This window comes from Ochlerotatus camptorhynchus, unplaced genomic scaffold (genome assembly GCF_037179485.1).
Source record: "Ochlerotatus camptorhynchus isolate MF236.1 unplaced genomic scaffold, CSIRO-AGI_Acam_v1.1 ptg000957l, whole genome shotgun sequence".
In the NCBI taxonomy this organism is placed as follows: domain Eukaryota; kingdom Metazoa; phylum Arthropoda; class Insecta; order Diptera; family Culicidae; genus Ochlerotatus; species Ochlerotatus camptorhynchus.
In genome coordinates, this window is record NW_027041398.1 from 16,633 (window position 1) to 35,090 (window position 18,458).

At 36.9% G+C, this 18,458-nt stretch overlaps 1 protein-coding gene across 1 annotated transcript; it reads right to left on the minus strand.

The window, feature by feature from the left end:
• Positions 1-939: 939 nt before the first annotated feature.
• LOC135715581 (non-specific lipid-transfer protein-like 1) lies at positions 940-1,454 on the minus strand. Its single transcript, XM_065238793.1, has 2 exons — positions 1,271-1,454; positions 940-1,196 (listed from the first exon to the last, which is right to left on the minus strand). The coding sequence occupies exons 1-2, from the start codon at positions 1,395-1,397 to the stop codon at positions 1,006-1,008; spliced, it is 318 nt and encodes a 105-aa protein (XP_065094865.1). The 5' UTR covers positions 1,398-1,454; the 3' UTR covers positions 940-1,005.
• Positions 1,455-18,458: the final 17,004 nt, after the last annotated feature.

Below are 18,458 nucleotides of genomic sequence, written 5' to 3' on the forward strand. Positions count from 1 at the left end.
GAACGAAACTCAACGATCCAACAATAGTGATGGAGTAATACCATAGAGGTAACTCTAAGACCACTGGGTCCCGAAGAAAATCATTATTATTTTTGGCTCACTCAGTACCAGAACAACGGTCCCAAGCAGTCCCAAGCTATTTCACTCACCCCTGCATGTTCTGCATGAATCCACACACCCCTGATGTTATCTGTCAAACTTTCATAGCGAATCAAAACAAACATAGTGTAGAAATAGAATTTCAACTAGAATAGGGTACGTTAATCGTTTGCTTGGGACCAATAGGCTACTAAAGTGGTGAGCCAATTTAAAATCGTTAGTTTCGTATTGATTGTTGGTAATACGACACATAAGGACACGGGATATACTACAATAGATCAGGTGGTCGCAGTAGTGCTAGGTCCCGAACAGAGGGGAAAAAACCACAAGACTTCGAAGGATGTCGTGAAAAATGTGGATCAGAATATTTTGGGTAGGTTAACTTCGGGCACTCCTTTAATTGAGTTAGTATGTGGTGCGACTACAAACAAGGAGCTGGGATAGAAATATCCCTACAAAAATCTCACGTAATAAGTGCATGGTCCCAGTAGATAATGCTAATCGACTACGAGGCTTTCATAAACCTTAGGCAAGCAACTCAAAAATTTAAATGCCGCAATAGTTCTCTATGTTGTCAATACTAATGTATGGGAGTAATGGCAGGGGTTTTCCAAGCACTCAGGAGAATGCCTTCCACCATGGGACAATTGACGAAAATAGTGGCGGGTACGGTAGGCGAAACGACACAATTCTTGATAAAGAGTGGAGAGTGACGATCTGGTCCAGCGGTTTTGGATTCGTCTATCCCTTATATCCCTTCCCGTCATATCGGGCAAACTTTGTTGATCACATTTTCCAAAACGTTTCAAAGAGTTTCTTTCAATTAATGTACAAGATAGCTTTTTTTTTCATGATAGCTTAACTTATATTGTTAGATTATTATTCGATAGGCCGATTCCGTTTAACTTAGATAGCATCAACCAGAGCCTGGAAGAGAGCCTCGTCGCCGGTCATCTTGATCTTTCCCTGTTCAACGGCATCATGCACTGAGACAGCCTTGGTTCCAACGGAAATGAAGTCTTCGTCCTTCATGTTGATCACCACATCGGCTCCCGAGGCTTTACCCTCGTATACCTTCAGGCCCTTCAGATCAACAACTGCGAATAATAAGAATAGCATAATTATCACCCGGTATTAATTTGATGGATTGTAGAAAGGGCTGGTTACTTACCCAACTCATGTACACCATCAGCTGCTTCGATGTTCAGTTGGAATACTCCAAGCACTTTACGTGGGCCATTGGCGTCGATTCCAGCAACACGGGCCTTGACTTTCTCAATAACGGCGTCGCACTTCATGGTTGATTGATTGTTGTCTGGAGGATCTTCACTGGTCGAAGGAACTGTGAATAACTGGTGAAGACAATGCAACTGGAGTACAATTTTATACTAATCGATGAAACTGCACTTTCGAAGCTACGGATTAGTAATGTTTGTTATCTACCGCGTCGGTTAATGATTTTAACCAACAGCAGCGAAATAATCCTAAGATTTGTTAGCTGAAAACGTGCGTTGAACGTATCGCGAATGAAACAAAAGTTATTCACATAGATACGTTGGGTGAATAATGCAGTGACTAAGATAACTAAAGTATTGGTTCATGTCAGGTTCTAGAACACTTAGAAGTCAAATTTTTCAATTGATATCAAGTAAACTAAATTGAGGCATTGATCGATTTCTGAAGAAATCTTTAAATTGTACTCCATCACACTTTGCAAATCTCTATTTGCTATATATTCTTCGGCATTAGTATCGTACGATTCATGTTCTTAACAGGGCCAGCCTCCCATTCGGATCATGACACGCGAGTTTCTTATTTTCTCTCAAATAAGGTAGCCAAGATATATGCTTTGAATGACTTCTTTCCACCTCGGCAACGATTTTCACCGGAGAAGATTACCAACATAACCCTTGCTTAGCTTATTCCGTGAGATAACTGCCCCGTAAATGATCTTCTCCAAAATAAAGCGGAAGGGAAGACACGCGGTGGCTTTTATGCCACCTACTTTGGTGCGGCGGTAATAGCCAGCATCAGAGCGGCAAAAAACAAATCTTCAGAGTACCGCTATAGCTGAAGTTGTCTTGCGTGAGTGTAGCTCTTTTTTTTTTTTTTTTGCTCTGAGCACCTGTTTGCTGTCCCAGTCCTGCTGACCCGAGCGGACGAGAAGACCTGATACACAGCATCCCGGTATTCTTTCGTCTTTGGCTTTACGCTTCTCACCTTTATGGAAGTCCAAATCTCGTTATTTCTTAGTTTCACGAAACAAAATTTTTAGTTCACTCGGAAGTCTCGTCGCGAACGGTCACAGTGTTTGATTTTTTTTCCAGTGCTACAGTGTGCTTTGTGTATTTTGATGCAGTATTTGTAATAGTATTGAGATAATTTGCCTTCGGTAAGATTTTTTTTAATTTTATTAGCGAACAGGCTTTTGGTAAGAAGCATTCATATACAAAAGGTGTTTCGCAGAATGTTTCGCTTTGAATTGACTTTTACTTTGCACACTCAAATTCAACAGATGTCGCCCCGCCACTTGTGAATAAACTACGCGGAAAGAAATCCCCTATTACCTTTTGGAAAATTTCTAATGCTGATTATTCATAAAATGTATAAGTCAACTAACAAGCAACCGTGCAGCAAAGTTAATGAAGATCATGTGTCAAATGAAATCTATAAATGTTCAAACATACCGTTTATGCTTTCTTCTAGGACCTATGTGGTTTATCTTAAGGCTGATGTTGTGGAAAAAAATCTATAAGTGAAACACATGAATCACATAATTAATTTTCGTTTCGTGTAGTTTTGTGGTATGAAGATTTTCACAACATCGTCAATTTCTCTTCAAACATTGCTTCTAGCGGTGAAAATATTTCTAAATGTTTTTCATTTTAGTAATATCGACTCGCATAAACAAGATCCACATGAAGCGCCTAGCCACCAGTTCTGGATATCATCCCAACTCTATGTTGTATGATCGCACCATCTATGATACCGTTTATAAGAAGACATTATGTAGAAATAATATGTCGAGCACGGTATGCACCACCCATCGCGCTATTTTATGGATTACTGATTTTTTTTTTTAATTTTTTATTATAATTATAATGGAAGTCCCACACAGCAAAAAAAAATGTAATATCGATAAACGTAATTCAAGCTGATGTATAAAATAATGATGTAATAGCAAAGAGCAGATACAATATTACATCAATGGATGTAATTTTGTTCGCAAAATCGATGTACATCGTACAACGTAATATTACACAACCGGCGGAATGATCTCTGTGCAGCAGTTTGGATGTAATATTCAACAACTTTTTTTTCTGTGCAGCCACTTATTCGACGCCACTTTGTCGACATGCGCTTGTTGCAACTGATGGGGATACGTCCTCCCATGCAGCAGCTTCAGCTTCCACGATGCGACTTTATCTTCGACAGATTTTAGGTCGTAATTCAGTTGGTAGACTTCCTGCGCCAGATGCAGGGCGGTGAACCCGTGGTGTGCCTCACAAACAGCACGGTAGACCTCGAGACGGTTCTGGCTTTCCACAACTGCTGAATCTGGGAAAAACATAACACTTGGATCTCAGTGATGCCTCTTCCTCCTTCTTTACGGTGACTCTCTCGACGGCCGACATCGGATGATGCATGCGATGCTTAGTGAACGTCACTCGTACCAAAGAAGAATACTAAGAACAGTCGAAAGAAAAAGTTTCTGTTTTATAGTACGTTCAGACTACAGAGCTATAACATGTTATAGCGCTATCTTGATGGTGGTTTCTGTGTTGCAATTAGTTGACAACCGTTATAACATGTTATAACTCTCCAGTCTGGACAGCGTTTTAGGCTGTGAACCATTTGCCGAGTTAAATTTAACTCGTGGTTAAAAGGGGCATTTCGAAAGTTATTTTCGATGTTCGAACATCCCCGTGTTGTCGATTGAACGGTTTTCAACCCACGGTTGTCAAAATTTAACTTCTTGTCTGTCAGAAATAACCATGCTCGGATAGCAGGGTTCATCAAAAACTTTCCATCTGTCAACTTTTAACCAAAAGTTAAAATAATCAACCAAATGGTTCAGAGCCTTAGTGTCCTCTTTCATGGTCCCTTTCATCCAATAAATACCCCCCGTATGCAAGATGTTTTTGTGGTTAAGCAGCCCCCTTGCCAGAGTTGAAATTTTGCGCATTTTTTATCAAAACAATCACACCAAAATTAGTGATGTCCCATTTTTTAATTACTCGATTAACAACTAATCAACTAAGTCGTACCTGTTATTGGAGAAGACGAAACAGCATTTTTAGTTGGTCTTTCGACCAAGCAACATGCATCGGAATGATAGTTATTTACCGTTGTATGCATTTCTTTTATTTAAAAAAAATCTCATCATTTTCCTCTATAGTTTTTCAATACCAAATTATCATATGTGTCACGAAAAGGTACAAATAGAGCACGGCAAGTTGATTAGTACATTAAATAATTTATTTGTTGGTAATATGTTGTAGCAACAGAACTGTTAATGTGCTTACGACGTTATCGAGGTATCATCCAAATATTTCAAAGATTAAATTTACCATTTGGCTAATCATTTGGATCTTGTAATATGTTTACGATGAATTATTTGGATAACAGACTATAACTTTTGAAGAATTTCTTATACATATTAAAAATTGGAGCAGTGGGACAGATATGCGTCCATTTTTGCAATGGGACAAAACTACTGCATATATTTTTTTTTTTTTCTAGAATAAACAGCATGTTTTAATATAATATTTTAAAAATGTGTATGTGCATCATAACCTCAAAAAAGTCAAAATGTCACATGGGACACCGGCAGAATAGGCTAGTCAAGTAGTGAGCCAATTTTAAATCGTTAGTTTCAAACCGCACACTGGGCCAGAAATGCAATCTAGCGGATCAATATTAATAACTTCGAAACGAAGCATTTCCGCGACTTAGTGTCTTCGGTAAAGTTTCTCTTCACAATAAGGACCATCTGGTTGACATAAACAAATAGTACAAAACTCTTCCGCAAATATGGCGCCACAATCTAACTTCTTTCTCTGACTCGAGACTTGATGTTTTCGGCAAAGTTGTTTATCTTGACATAATAAACAACTCTTTTGAAGACGTAAAATTTCCACAGCCTACTGGTTTCGAGTTATATGGAATTAAAGAAAAAAATGTTGAAAATATGGTTTTTTCTTTCTGTTTCGATTTTTTGACAACAACCATATAATGTTATATTTTTCTCTTTTGCAAATGCATTAAATAAATAACTTTTGTGAAGAAACATACTGGTTTAAGCTTAAAATTTTTAAGATATTGTTGAAAAACCGAAAAAAACAACAATTTTTGAACTTTAATATCTCCTGAAGCGCAAAAAAGTGCAACCTGACATTTTCAGCAAAAATTAAGCAATACTCGATAGACAAAATATCAAAATTTGAGAGAGGTATATTTTGGTGTTTTTGAGATTTCATCATTTTAGTGGAGCATGTATTTTTTTATAACTTTTTTTAATGCATTGAAATGGCGTTTTTAAGACTTGACGACTTAGGCAAAGTTGTGTATCTTGATAAAATAAACAACTCTTCTTAAGGCTGTGAACCATTTGCCGAGTTAAATTTAACTCGTGGTTAAAAGTGACATTTCGAAAGCTATTTTCTATGTTCGAAAATCCCTGTGCTATCGATCGATCGGTTTTTAGAAGAACTTAGCCAAGGTTGTCAAAATTTAACTTCTTGTCTGTCATAAGTAACCACGCTCGGATAGCAGGGTTAATCGATAACTTTCCATCTGTCAAATTTTAACCAAAATTTAAAATAATCCATCAAATGGTTCAGAGCCTAAGAAGTCAAAACTCCTCCAGCCTACTGTTATGTGCATTTAAACAATATATTTAAAATTAAAACACTTATTTTCACATTTTTTCTGTAATTCCATATAACTCGAAAACAGTGGGCTGCGGAGTTTTGACTTCTTCAGAAGAGTTGTTTATTTTTTCAAGATAAACAATCTTGCTTGAGTCGACAAGTCTTTAAAACGCACGGGACCTTCTGGTCTTAGAGTTACCTCTATGGTTTTACCGCGACGTCATTGCTCTCGTTATCGTTCTACAGTTTTAGGTTAAACTTTTGGAGATCAAACTAGGCGAATATCGATATGTCACCATGTAATCGAACCGAAACTCAGCGATTCGCGACGTCGCGGGTCATCAATATAGTGATCGGACACGGAATAGAGAACGATAAGTTTGTGTAACTTTGAATATTTATTTAAGTGTTTGATCCAGTGATGCAAAATATCATGACACTCACTTGACACTCGTCTTCGCATCAACCGACTATCGCTGACAGAACGTTTTGTCACGCAGTGAGAGGTAGAGCCATGGCAAACAACAATCACCAATTATGGTCGCTGCTCACAAGCAAAACGTTACGCTCGCTGCTGATGATGAAAAGCACAACGAAAACAGTGAAGACTTCTGCTTTCTGCAGTACGATCATGAGAAAAAACGAAACGACAGAAGAAAATGAAAACAATGCCTACGCATTCCAAGTTCGTCTCGGCAGGCGCGACTGTGTGAGTTACAAACAAAGCAGGCAACATTAAACGGAAGCTGTTGGGCTCACTCGCCAACACACTCACATATGCAAGCAAAGCAGCAACTGCTTCAAAACGAGCACAGATGAGTGTTGTGATTGTCGGGAATGACCAGATCGGTGATGAATCACAACCGAAGACGACATTCACCGGTTGCTTTTTATTTCTTTCGTCAACTTGATGGATGGTCATGGAGAGAGCTTCGACCAGCACATTGATAGGAATGTACAAAGCGCAACTACCATCAGCTGTTTGACGATCGTGATTGTGATAGGTCGCAACTCTGGTTTGATCGTAAAACAATCACGCGTGAGAGTTGATTGTTCTGCTTAGTGATAGCTCGAGTTCTTTCTTTTCTTTTGTTGACGAGCCAATAAAAACACCAAATTGACCAGTGTTGCCGGGTGGTGCCACACATATTTTATGGAAGTGCAATAATGTGATACAAAAGGTGCGATAATAGAAATTCAATGCAAATGGTCCGTGCAGCAATTGGGCAAAAGAATTATTATATATACATAAGATATAAGATTTCTTGAGGAATTCCCACTTGTAACTTCTAAAATGTTGTCAACCTCATTATTTTGCTAAATAAAAAAATGCGTCCTTAGTTGTGCAACAATTGGGTTCTTTAATTTTGAAAAATATATCGGTTTTTATATAGGGTTTTTGATCTAATTTCCGTCCTACTAAGGACAACCCGCACTTTACCACACTTTTTGGAAAGCGTTTGAACAAAACATGGAATGTTTTCATCAAAGATAACTTCTAAATTTATCCACCTTTCCATACGTACCGTTGGATTTGATAAAGAGTCAAACAATGTTGAGATATTATTAAAAATCTAACACTGCTTCTTGCTTCTAAATTCATCCTACGCGTTTCAATTCCGTCCAAACGCATTGAAACGCCATTAGATTTCCTTCGTCCTACGGATAAACGGAGAAAAAGGGGATGCGCTAGGAGCGCTTCTTTTGTTTTGAGAACAATGAGCGTAAATATGCATACAATGCGCTCTAATAGGATTTATGTCGTAGCTAATGAACTAACGCATCGGAACAAACGTATTATTGTTTTGTGCATGGTGAAATCATTGATATTATTGATGACTTCTGCTCGATAGAACGGAAATGGGCGATTACGACGAAGTAGCGCTCTTCCCTATCATCTGAAAGAGCTTCGTTTTCTGAGCACAGAGATATTTTTTTCGAACCCACACACTTTCAGCTCGATTTTTAAATCAAGATTTAAAGCAAAATATTAACTTCACTGTTTGACACTAAACTGACAAACTGTCAGCTCGCTCCCATATAAAGTGACACCGAGGGGCGCTAATAAGGTGATTTTTTGCGAATGTAATCGTTCTTATTTAAAATAGTTCCAGTCTACCAAAATTGATGAAATTTTGGGTTTGAGTTCCATTTTTAATGCAGATAACGAATATTCATTTACCTCAATACCCTTAAAGAACCCAATTGACAAATTACCCTACGCATCATTCAGCATTAGCATCATGCTTGAAATGCACAGTTGTACCCACTAGAGTCGGTGTATAATGAGTCACGCCAAGAGAAAAACAGTTGAACTCGCATCACGGTTTTCGAAAGATTCCCTTTCTTTTAACTTGGCAACAGAGGACTTCTGCATCAACTTCAAATGACTTCTAGTGAGGAAAAAAATAACGGCTGTAGTATATCATTATATCAGTGATTTTGTTGAATTATCTTAAGGAAAAATAGTAGAAATTGTCATTACTGATCATTACAAAACGTATCGCATGACAAATGTAATGCTCACTGCGTGTATATGATTATTTCTTCGGTTATATTTAATATTTAATTGCAATACCTTTCGTGGACCTTTCATAGCATCGTAATGCTTGTTTACTTTGCACGATAGGTAGCCGGTTTGACAGTTCAATAGGTAGACTTGGCTTCACTCTTGGCGTGACTCATTATACACCGACTCTAGTACACACCAACTGCTCATTTGCTAATAACTTATCACTCAGTTGTTGAAATTTGTTTTTCTTTAAAGTAATTGATAGATTAGAATCATAGCTTACTATAGATATTAGACCTGTTCATTCGGAAAGTTCGTAGAACAAATACTTTAAAATTCATCACTTTTTAAGATATCTTCGAGCATGAAACTAAGTCAAACTCCAATAAAATCACTTTGAATAATCAACCTTTAGTCACAAAGTTGGTAGATTAGTACATTAAGCTTTGCTATGAAAGTTTTTAGAGCAGTTTTAGTTGTTTCAGTCTCGAGATAAAAATATTATAAGCCGTAAATTACCTTAAAAACATAAAATTAACTTGAAGCACCTCTAAATCATTACCGATTTTGCTGAAAATTTGCACAGAAGTTCAAATTAACATGACGAACAGTAATCACGGTTGACCCGGTGCATCCCAAACATTTCTGTTTAAATGAACAGGTCTAATAGATATGCAAAAGTAGATAAATCTTAACATTAGAATCAACACAAATGAATTTTTACACTTAAAGTTCGAGATGTGCTGCGAGCATTTCTCACTTCATTTTTACAACAAATACAGTTTATAACTAGAATTAAAATCTGCTATTTTTACGTATCTATAACAAGCTTAAAATCTATTCTATCTACTGCTTCAAAATGAACTCTGTCTCGTCAACTGCGTGCAAAGTTATTCACCCATATCCCTGTTTTCGTTCGAATCGTATTTTCCGTACAAAATACGGTTCGAACGAAAACGAGAATATAGGTGATTAGCAAATGAGCAGTTCGTGACCAAAACTGTGTATGCCAAGCATGATTAGCATTAGCATTACCATCGAACAAGTTGCACAATATCGTAGGTGGTACGAATTCAAAACTATTGAGAGCAAGACTGTTATCTATTACTGGACAGATAGTAAGTAGGAAACAATTGCTCTCTCCCAGATAAAGACAAATCCCGCTCCAACAGTTAAAGGCTGGCGCACAATGCATAAGTTTCCGGTTTTTTTTTTGACAGATGATGCATGAGCTAACTATCAAATAACCTGAAAACTTATCCATTGTGCGCCGGCCTTAATGATTGTCCTGGCCACGTCCTTACAACTGGTAGGGATAGGAAAGGTATGTTAGTCCAACATTTCGACAGTGAGTATGCATAAGGGCCTATACGGGATGATCGATTCTCTTCGTCGATTTTCTCTTTTGTTAATAACTCGTTAGATTTAACGTTTCTCGGTGCGTTTGCTGTTGCTTTTGATAGCCAATACAACCTTTTACTACTCTGCATTGAACAAATTCTAGAAAATTATTTCGCTTAGCTGTAGCAATGCAAAGAGAAAATCGATGAAGAGAATCGATTATCGCGTATTCGCCCTTATGCATGCTCACTGTCGATTTACTTAAGAGAGATGCAGAGTACTCTACGACCCCTCATAAATGTCTCGGGTAGAGTCGGTGTATAATGAGTCACGCCAAGAGTGAAGCCAAGTCTACCTATTGAACTGTCAAACCGGCTACCTATCGTGCAAAGTAAACAAGCATTACGATGCTATGAAAGGTCCACGAAAGGTATTGCAATTAAATATAAAATATAATCGAAGAAATGATCATATACACGCAGTGAACATTACATTTGTCATGCGATACGTTTTGTAATGATCAGTAATGACAATTTCTACTATTTTTCTTTAAGATAATTCGACAAAATCACTGATATAATGATTTACTACAGGCGTTAATTTTTTTCCTCGCTAGAAGTCATTTGAAGTTGATGCAGAAGTCCTCTGTTGCCAAGTTAAAAGAAAGGGAATCTTTCGAAAACCGTGATGCGAGTTCAACTGTTTTTCTCTTGGCGTGACTCATTATACACCGACTCTAGTCTCGGGAATCGAATTCTAGATAAACATTTCAAAAGGTCCTATCTGCATAGATCGATTCTCTTCATCGACTTTCTCTTTCGCCAACAACTCAGCTGCAAAACCTTTCCCTGTTGTATTTGACGTTTTGGACGCTAGATAAGAACCTCCTTTATCAAACTATGTGATTGAATTGTGGTTATGAAAAGAGAAAGTCGATGAAGAGAATCGATCAAAGCAGATAGGACCATTTGAAATGTTCATATAACATATTGAACTCACCATCGCTGTCACACCCGTAGCTAATTAAAAGGAAGGAATTATGTTGTGTTTTATCATTTTTTTTATTGATTGAGGGGAAAACCCGCGGGAGTGAAAATAATGTTACTACCTCTTCTCCCGTAGGCACACAACCTCTATGTCTTTTCAACTTGAATCATAATCAATTACAAATGTCAACAATAAATCTTTATTCAAATCGAAGCAATAAAGTTAACAGAATATAATATGTCATATATGTCATATGTCAAGGTATCACCATATAAATCCAATGTTTCCAGTAATCCCGTCCAGTTGTTTGCAAGCTAGTGGTATTGGAACGATCGTGACATCTAAATACTCCATTGAATAGGTGACGAATCATCTCAAGGATCGCATCAACTTATTTCTGATATACCACTTCTACTTCATATCATACAAAGAACACCATCTGCCGCACAACAAGAATATTCTCCGACTTTTCCGTTTCCGCAGGAGAAAATACTTAACTTCCGATGGAATCGAAAGCAACGGAAAACTGATGCCGTTTTAGTTTGAAGCGAACCCTCACCCGGGTTGCAACCTAAGATCTGTCAAACTGATAGTTTGAACGCCAGTTACCAACCTCGGTTCGCCACCAAGCAACCTGAAGAACGACTAGGTTCGAGCCCGAATTTTTTTCGAGGTTCATCAGTTTCACGCATACATTCAATGTAAAGAGCCTGAATTATAAAGAGGCGACATCTTATCCATTTGACAGGTCTTCTGCTCGATTGGAATGACTGTGACAGACAATCGATTGTTCCAATTTCGACATGTCGCCTCTTTATAAATTTAGGCTCTTTAATTCAATGGTGAAATTATTATGGTGAAATGTCAAAAAGGTAAACAACAAAGAATCAGCCAGTCTGAAAAAATAAAAAAATATTCAGTGAAACAGATAGGGAATCGATTGGACTTGTAGTTGGTCAGTTGGACCGAGAAAAATAGTTAGAGGCTTATGGTCTGAAGATTCCCGGAAAACCCCGTGTATGGTCAATTATTGAAAGACAGCCTAGAGATTAATGTTTTTTTGTGATTTGTGTAGAATATTGAGCATAGATGAAATATGCAATCCTCATACCGATTCTGTTACTGGGTTGGTCGGAAAAAGGATCCCCAGATATCCAGAATCACCGGGAAAACTGTCCATTACTGAAAGTCGCGAGTCACGATTTTTTTATTAATTGCATAGAATCTTGAGCATAGCTATAACCGAGGCTATAACATGCAATCCTCAGACCGATTCTGTTACTGGGTGGCTAGAAAATGGTTCTATGAATATCCCGAATCACCGCAAGTCTTACTAATTTTTAAATGTGGTACGAGACAAACGCGGTTTTGTTAAACTGCATACAATTTTGGGCAAAGATGAAATATGCAATTTCAATAGTGATTCTGCAACTTACTGTCCATATTCCTCAATCATATGTAATTATGCTGTTGGATTACGTCTTCTTCATGGTCATGAATTAGTTCGTAATTTGCGTGCGTTCAAATAAATTTTGGAAAATATAAAATGGCAGCGGTCACAATCAGCAGTGAACAAGAGAATTTCCAGTGCATATTCAAGCTGAAAACTGCTGTTGAGCAATCGCTTGGCAGCTAGCTGGCATTGCCTTTTTGACTTTTCTATTTCAAGTCACACATACACATGTACACAACATTTCAGTTCACCCAGTTCACCGCGAGAGTGATATTTTGAAGAAACTAACCCAGATTCGAACCTGGTGGCATGAGTCACGGCATGAGTCACAGATCCAATGAGCGCAATACAGTTTTTCGCCAATAAACTGAAATTAAAAATTATCACTCGCAATGCCACAAATTTCTGGTCCGGGAGAAAAAATCCAACAACGCAGATAGCGACATCCCTTCTGATGCTTGCAAACATGATGAATCGCGTTTTCTTTCTCGATTCTAAAACTTCCCGAGAAAACCACCAATCACACACATATAACCGCCCGGGAGCCAGAGTGCCAGCGCTAATCAGGCAAATGCAGCCGAAAACTATGAAAGCGAACGCACGCACAAATCAGTGAGCAAACTTTAAACGCAACCGTATCCAAAGGGGTTCAAAACTGCACACCAGGGCTGGTAGCGATCACTGCTGTCAAAAATAGTGATTTTAGTGACCATGTTGAAGAAATAAGTGACCAAATAGTGACTTATAGTTGTAAAAATAGTGACTAAAAAGTGACCTAAGAGAAAATAAATGTTTGATGTTTTAGACTTATTCAATAAGTATCTTATGAACACTTATGTACGATATGAACCTTTAAAGCGAAAGATTGAAGTTTCGACAATTTTTCTTAAGTATTACAACCATTGTAAACGCTCACTAATTTACCCTGAACTTATATATGGGTACCTGAAGTTCTCTAAATTTATTTAATAACCCGGTAGATTTTCTGATATCAATTCATAATTCCCTGACGCTTCTGCCGTTTTTAAATCAATCATAGAATTCCTGGAATACCCTATCATTCCACGGAACTGCTTGTAAGTCTCTGCAAATTTGCTTAAATTAATGGGATTATTCTGAATTAATATCTAAATTTATTAGAAGATCTCTGGAATTTCTTGAAGATATCACTGCTTGCTAAAAGTTCTCGCTTTTTTTTAATGAATGGAGATTCGTTGAATTTCTCTAATCAATGCAGCTAGATTTTCGCGTTTTTTTTTTAGTTCTTGAAATCTCCATGATATAACACACTTAAAATACTCTCACGTTTTCCGGATGTTCATAGAATTTTTATCACGTTCCAGAAATTCTCACGGAGCTTTGCTAAAGTTTCCGGAAATTCCATGAGTTTCTCGCAACTTCTTAAGGTTTCTACAATTTCCTTGAAATTAATTGAACTACCCGTTGATTCTCTAATCTGTCTTGATGTTTTCGAAGCTTCCTTCAAACTCTCAATTCTATTGAAGATCTCGGTTCTGCTGCTCGGAAATAAATGGAATTCCCGTAAACACCTTTAAATTTATCTGAAATTCTCTGCTTTTCTGTGAAGTTTCTGAAATATTTTCAGCTTGGACTTACTCAAATTAAGAAAGTTTTTTTTTTTAACTATATGATGATGATGATGATGATGGTCCCACCTCTTACCCCTACAAAGGTTTGAGCTGGACGAGTTATCTTTAAGATAATTAAATATAAACATTTTAACCAGGTTTGCAAACAAAATCGAGCTGGTTACAATTACAGATATAAATGTCCTGTTAAATATGCTATAGGCATCAACCAAAAACATTCAAAGGTGTAGCTAGTTATCAAAAGTCCAAGTATAGTCCTCGACAATACTTCCATTTACACGTGACCTGGGATTTACACGTTTAAGCTTCCACAGTGCCAGGACTATATCCAAGGAAACGACTTCCAGCCAATCCTTTACTAATTTAAGGCTTTTGCCACAATTTCCACGTATTAGTCATTTATACCTGTATACAGCGCGTGAGGCTCAAACCATTGTCGACTACTCAAAGCTATTTTTACTATTATTACTACAAAATCAAAAAAAACTAAAAACCCATCATCACCATCGAGGCAAACAATGTAGTTTTTTGTATATGCTACACAAATTACTAAAATGTCTTGATGACAGTCTCCATACAAACTAATCCGTTAGTGATAACTTTGTCAAGATACATGATTTATCCATTCATAAAAAATTAACTGCTCAATAAACAGCTTTTACATGTGAAATGCAGCGTCTCTTGAATTCTGTAAGTGTAGTTGCACGCTTGATGTGTCTAGGCATCGAATTGAAAACATTTATACCTTTGAAAAATAATAAATTTTGTGAAGCATTATTCAAAAGATGTGGTGTTCTTACTTCATCCGCGTTTCTAGTGTTATATCTATGAAAATCACTTCCTCTTTCAATCCGATCACACAAATATCGAGGCAGCAAACCGTTAACTACTTTAAAAATGAACACCATAGTCAAAAACACAATTCTTTGCTTCACTGACAGCCATTGTAAAGCGTCCAGCATAAAAGTTGAGGAAGTGAATCTATTACATCTTAAAATCAAACGCATTACTTTATTCTGCAAACGCTGTAATCTCGATATTTGTGTTTCATTGGCCAAAAATAAAATGGAAGGGCAAAAGTCTAGATGAGGGGAGATGATTGATTTGTATAACTGTATTTTACTACCAATAGTTAAATCGTTTTTCAAGCGACAGAGGATTCCATACTTCTTGGCAATTTTCTTGATGACATTGTCAATATGAGAATTGAACTTGAGTTTGTCATCAATAATCACGCCAAGATATTTAATTTCCTGAACGCGATCAAGTGTCTCATCATCAATAACAACAGAGACATCATCATCTACACGATTCCGCGAAATTACCATGAATTTAGTTTTACTTATATTCAATTTCAATTGTTTATACTTCAACCATCTACTTAGAGAACGCAAATCTTCATTCAAGCGTGAAACGGCTTCTTCTAAATCTTTAGCTGCAATGAATAACACAGTATCGTCAGCAAAAAGATTAATATCACAAAACCGTAAAACTCATCGCATGTCATTAATATACATAATAAATAAAAGGGGCCCTAATACACTTCCCTGAGGCACTCCAAGGTCATTGTCAACGGGACAAGATACAAAATCATTAAAAACAGTCCTTTGTGTTCTGTCAGATAAATAGCTTTCAAACCATTTGTATGCAGAACCCGAAATTCCAAAGCGCTTGATTGTTCTCAACAATAAGGGCCTAGAAGTTGTCTCAAAAGCGCGTTTTAGATCCAAAAACACAGCAACAATCGTATCTCTATGCTCCAAATTTTCTTTCCATTTAGCTAACACTAAGTTTAACGCGGTTTCACAAGAATGGCCTTCCCGGTATCCCGATTGTTCCGGTATCAACAAACAGTTACTATTTAAATATTCTAACAGCTGGCCTTTTACAACAAGTTCTAAAATTTTCTCTAATGTGTGCAACATGTTGATGGGACGAAACTCTTCGGCTTTAATCGTCCCAGCAACTTTTTGTATAGGAACAACTAAAGATTCTTTCCAAATATGCGGCACGTGCCCAGATTGCAATGATTGATTAATAAGGTCCCGCAGAGTGTGTCGAATGACATGAAAGCAATCTTGAATAACTCTAGCATTAACATTATCTACTCCAGCCATTTTTCCTAATGAAAAGCAAATATTTTTAAGTTCATCTAATGTAATTCGGTGAAAACCATTAAATCTACAATTACTATTAATCGGCTGTTTTATTTCGTCCGGTTCATTGATCAGTTCAATAGATTGATTGATCAGTAAAACGCTCTCGACGAAATAGTTATTAAACTTAGAAGCAATTACTGGTTCTGACTGTTCTAATATGCCATCAAAAGTTATGGTCCGCGATTTACAATTACTAGGCTTCATCAAAGATTCCAAAATTTTCCATAACTCTTTGCTGTTGTTTTGATGCTGATCAATTTTCCTCTGAATATATTCACATCGAGTTTTCTTAATTGATTGTGAATATTTATTACGCGCGACCGTGTACCTATTCCAATGATTATCACTATTAGATCTACAAAACTTTTTGTACCATTTGTCCCTCTTACGTTTAAGACGCAAAAGATCCAAATTGTACCAGCTGTTCGAGTTTTTCAAAGAAACAAACTTTTGTTCAACTAATTTATTGGTACAAGTTTTCAAAACGTTAGTAAGAACAGCTGCATCTTCATCTAAAGTTCCGGTAACTAATGGAAAATCCACGCTTCTCTCAACAAGATTCGAAACAGCTTGCTTCGAATATTTCCTCCAGCACTTCAATTTTACAAAATTATCGTTATCGGTAACACTGTCTAAAACATTAATTACTAAAGTTTCATGATCGGTTATTTTCAAATCAGCTTGAGTAACTGAACTGACAGAATCAAAATTAGAATAAACATGGTCAATCAAAGTTCTACTGTGCCGGGAAATACGCGTACATTCACTTACTAATTGTTTTAAATTAAAGAAATCAGCTAATTGCTTCAGATGGTTCGAATTGCTAGTATCATGCCAATTAATGTTAAAATCACCCGCAAGTATATTTAATTTACTAGAATCTAAAAATGTCTCGAACCAGTTCTCTAAAATTTCAATAAAACGCTGATTACTTGAACTGGGAGAATGATACAAAACACCATAATTACCCATCTTCATGCCACGTTCAACTGTAATGCCTAAGAACCAATTGCCATCAATAACTTCGTTTTGGCGAAGATTGAATTGAACTGATTCTTTGACATAAATAGCAACACCGCCAGTGTGCCTTGAATGTGACAAACAAGCAGCAGCTTTATATCCCGGAATGCTATACTGATCAAAAGATTCAATTTCTACAATATGTGTTTCTGCTAACAAAACCAAAAGTGGACGATTATCTTCTACAATCTGACGTAATGTTACGTAGTTTGTAGATAACCCCGCAATATTCAAATACAAAATCTCTAATTTACTCACATTACTTGGTTGCTATTTATTGAAATGTAAGCTGCTTTTTTTCTGATCATATAGTTTTTTATACACAAAACAATTAGAACTAAATGCTGCGTGGTTGACGTCCAGATTTAATTTACGCTCTTTATTAGTTTTTAAACAATTAACGCATTTCAATACAGTTGACGTACACTTAGAGGTGCTATGTTGTTTGCTGCATCTAGAGCATCGTTCGCAATTTTTGCAATCCGTGCTTTTGTGCCCAAATTCTCCACATCTGAAGCATCGCAAAACATTAATCGCGGGAACTATCGAGCACCGATCAAACCCTACATTTACTTTTTTCGCACATAACAAACATTTATACGTCTCGATATCGACTTCAATCACAACACTAAACTTGTTGTAAGTGAAGCGTGGATTTTCAAACATGTTAACTACTTTTACATCATTAATTGCGATGTCTTCATTTTGACTTTTTAAGAAGTCAATGAAGACATCGGAGGAATACTGATCGCTCATGCCCACCACTTTTAACATTGGCACCGATGTGGGAACAACAGCGTTGTAGTTTCCACCCAAATTGCTTTCAATGCCCTTTTTCACCTCATTTACATTGTATCCTGTTGCACACTCAACAATAATGGAGCCATCTTTCCCGTTTCTAAAGTTACTAATTTTGTGTGTTTTTGGATCCAGGTTTGTTTTCAAAAACTTGCGAGTTTCCTCGCAATTTTGTTTGGACTCTTTAGGTTTAATCACAATGACCGGGCGAGCCTTACGGTTGTTCAGTTTTTTACTTTCAAACTTACTTTTATCATTTTCAACTTTATTTTTACTGATATTCTTACTTTTACCGTCCCCTTGTCCGTTTTTCAAAGCATCCGCGAAACTACATTTAACTTTATCATTAGTAGAATTCTCTTCGTCATGACTATTACTATTACCATCGGGGATTTGACCCGCTTCAGAGGGAATCGGCTCAGATCCACTGCTTTTATTCATTGCAACTAAATTTTTGTCCGCAATAATTCTCGAAAATGAACTAGTCATATTTTCCAATTTTTCATTTAATAATATTTCAAGTCCGCCAACGGCTTCCTTCAGGGTACCATTTACATTTAAACGGATAGCTTCCATACCGGTCTTCAACGCGTTATCAATTTGAGC

Bases quoted from the DNA above. Each gene is read 5' to 3' on its own strand.
- LOC135715581 (XM_065238793.1), bottom strand. From the start codon at position 1,397: ATGAAGTGCGACGCCGTTATTGAGAAAGTCAAGGCCCGTGTTGCTGGA. The intron at 1,197-1,270 runs GTAAGTAACCAG...TATTATTCGCAG, and splicing joins TGATGGTGTACATGAGTTGG to TTGTTGATCTGAAGGGCCTG.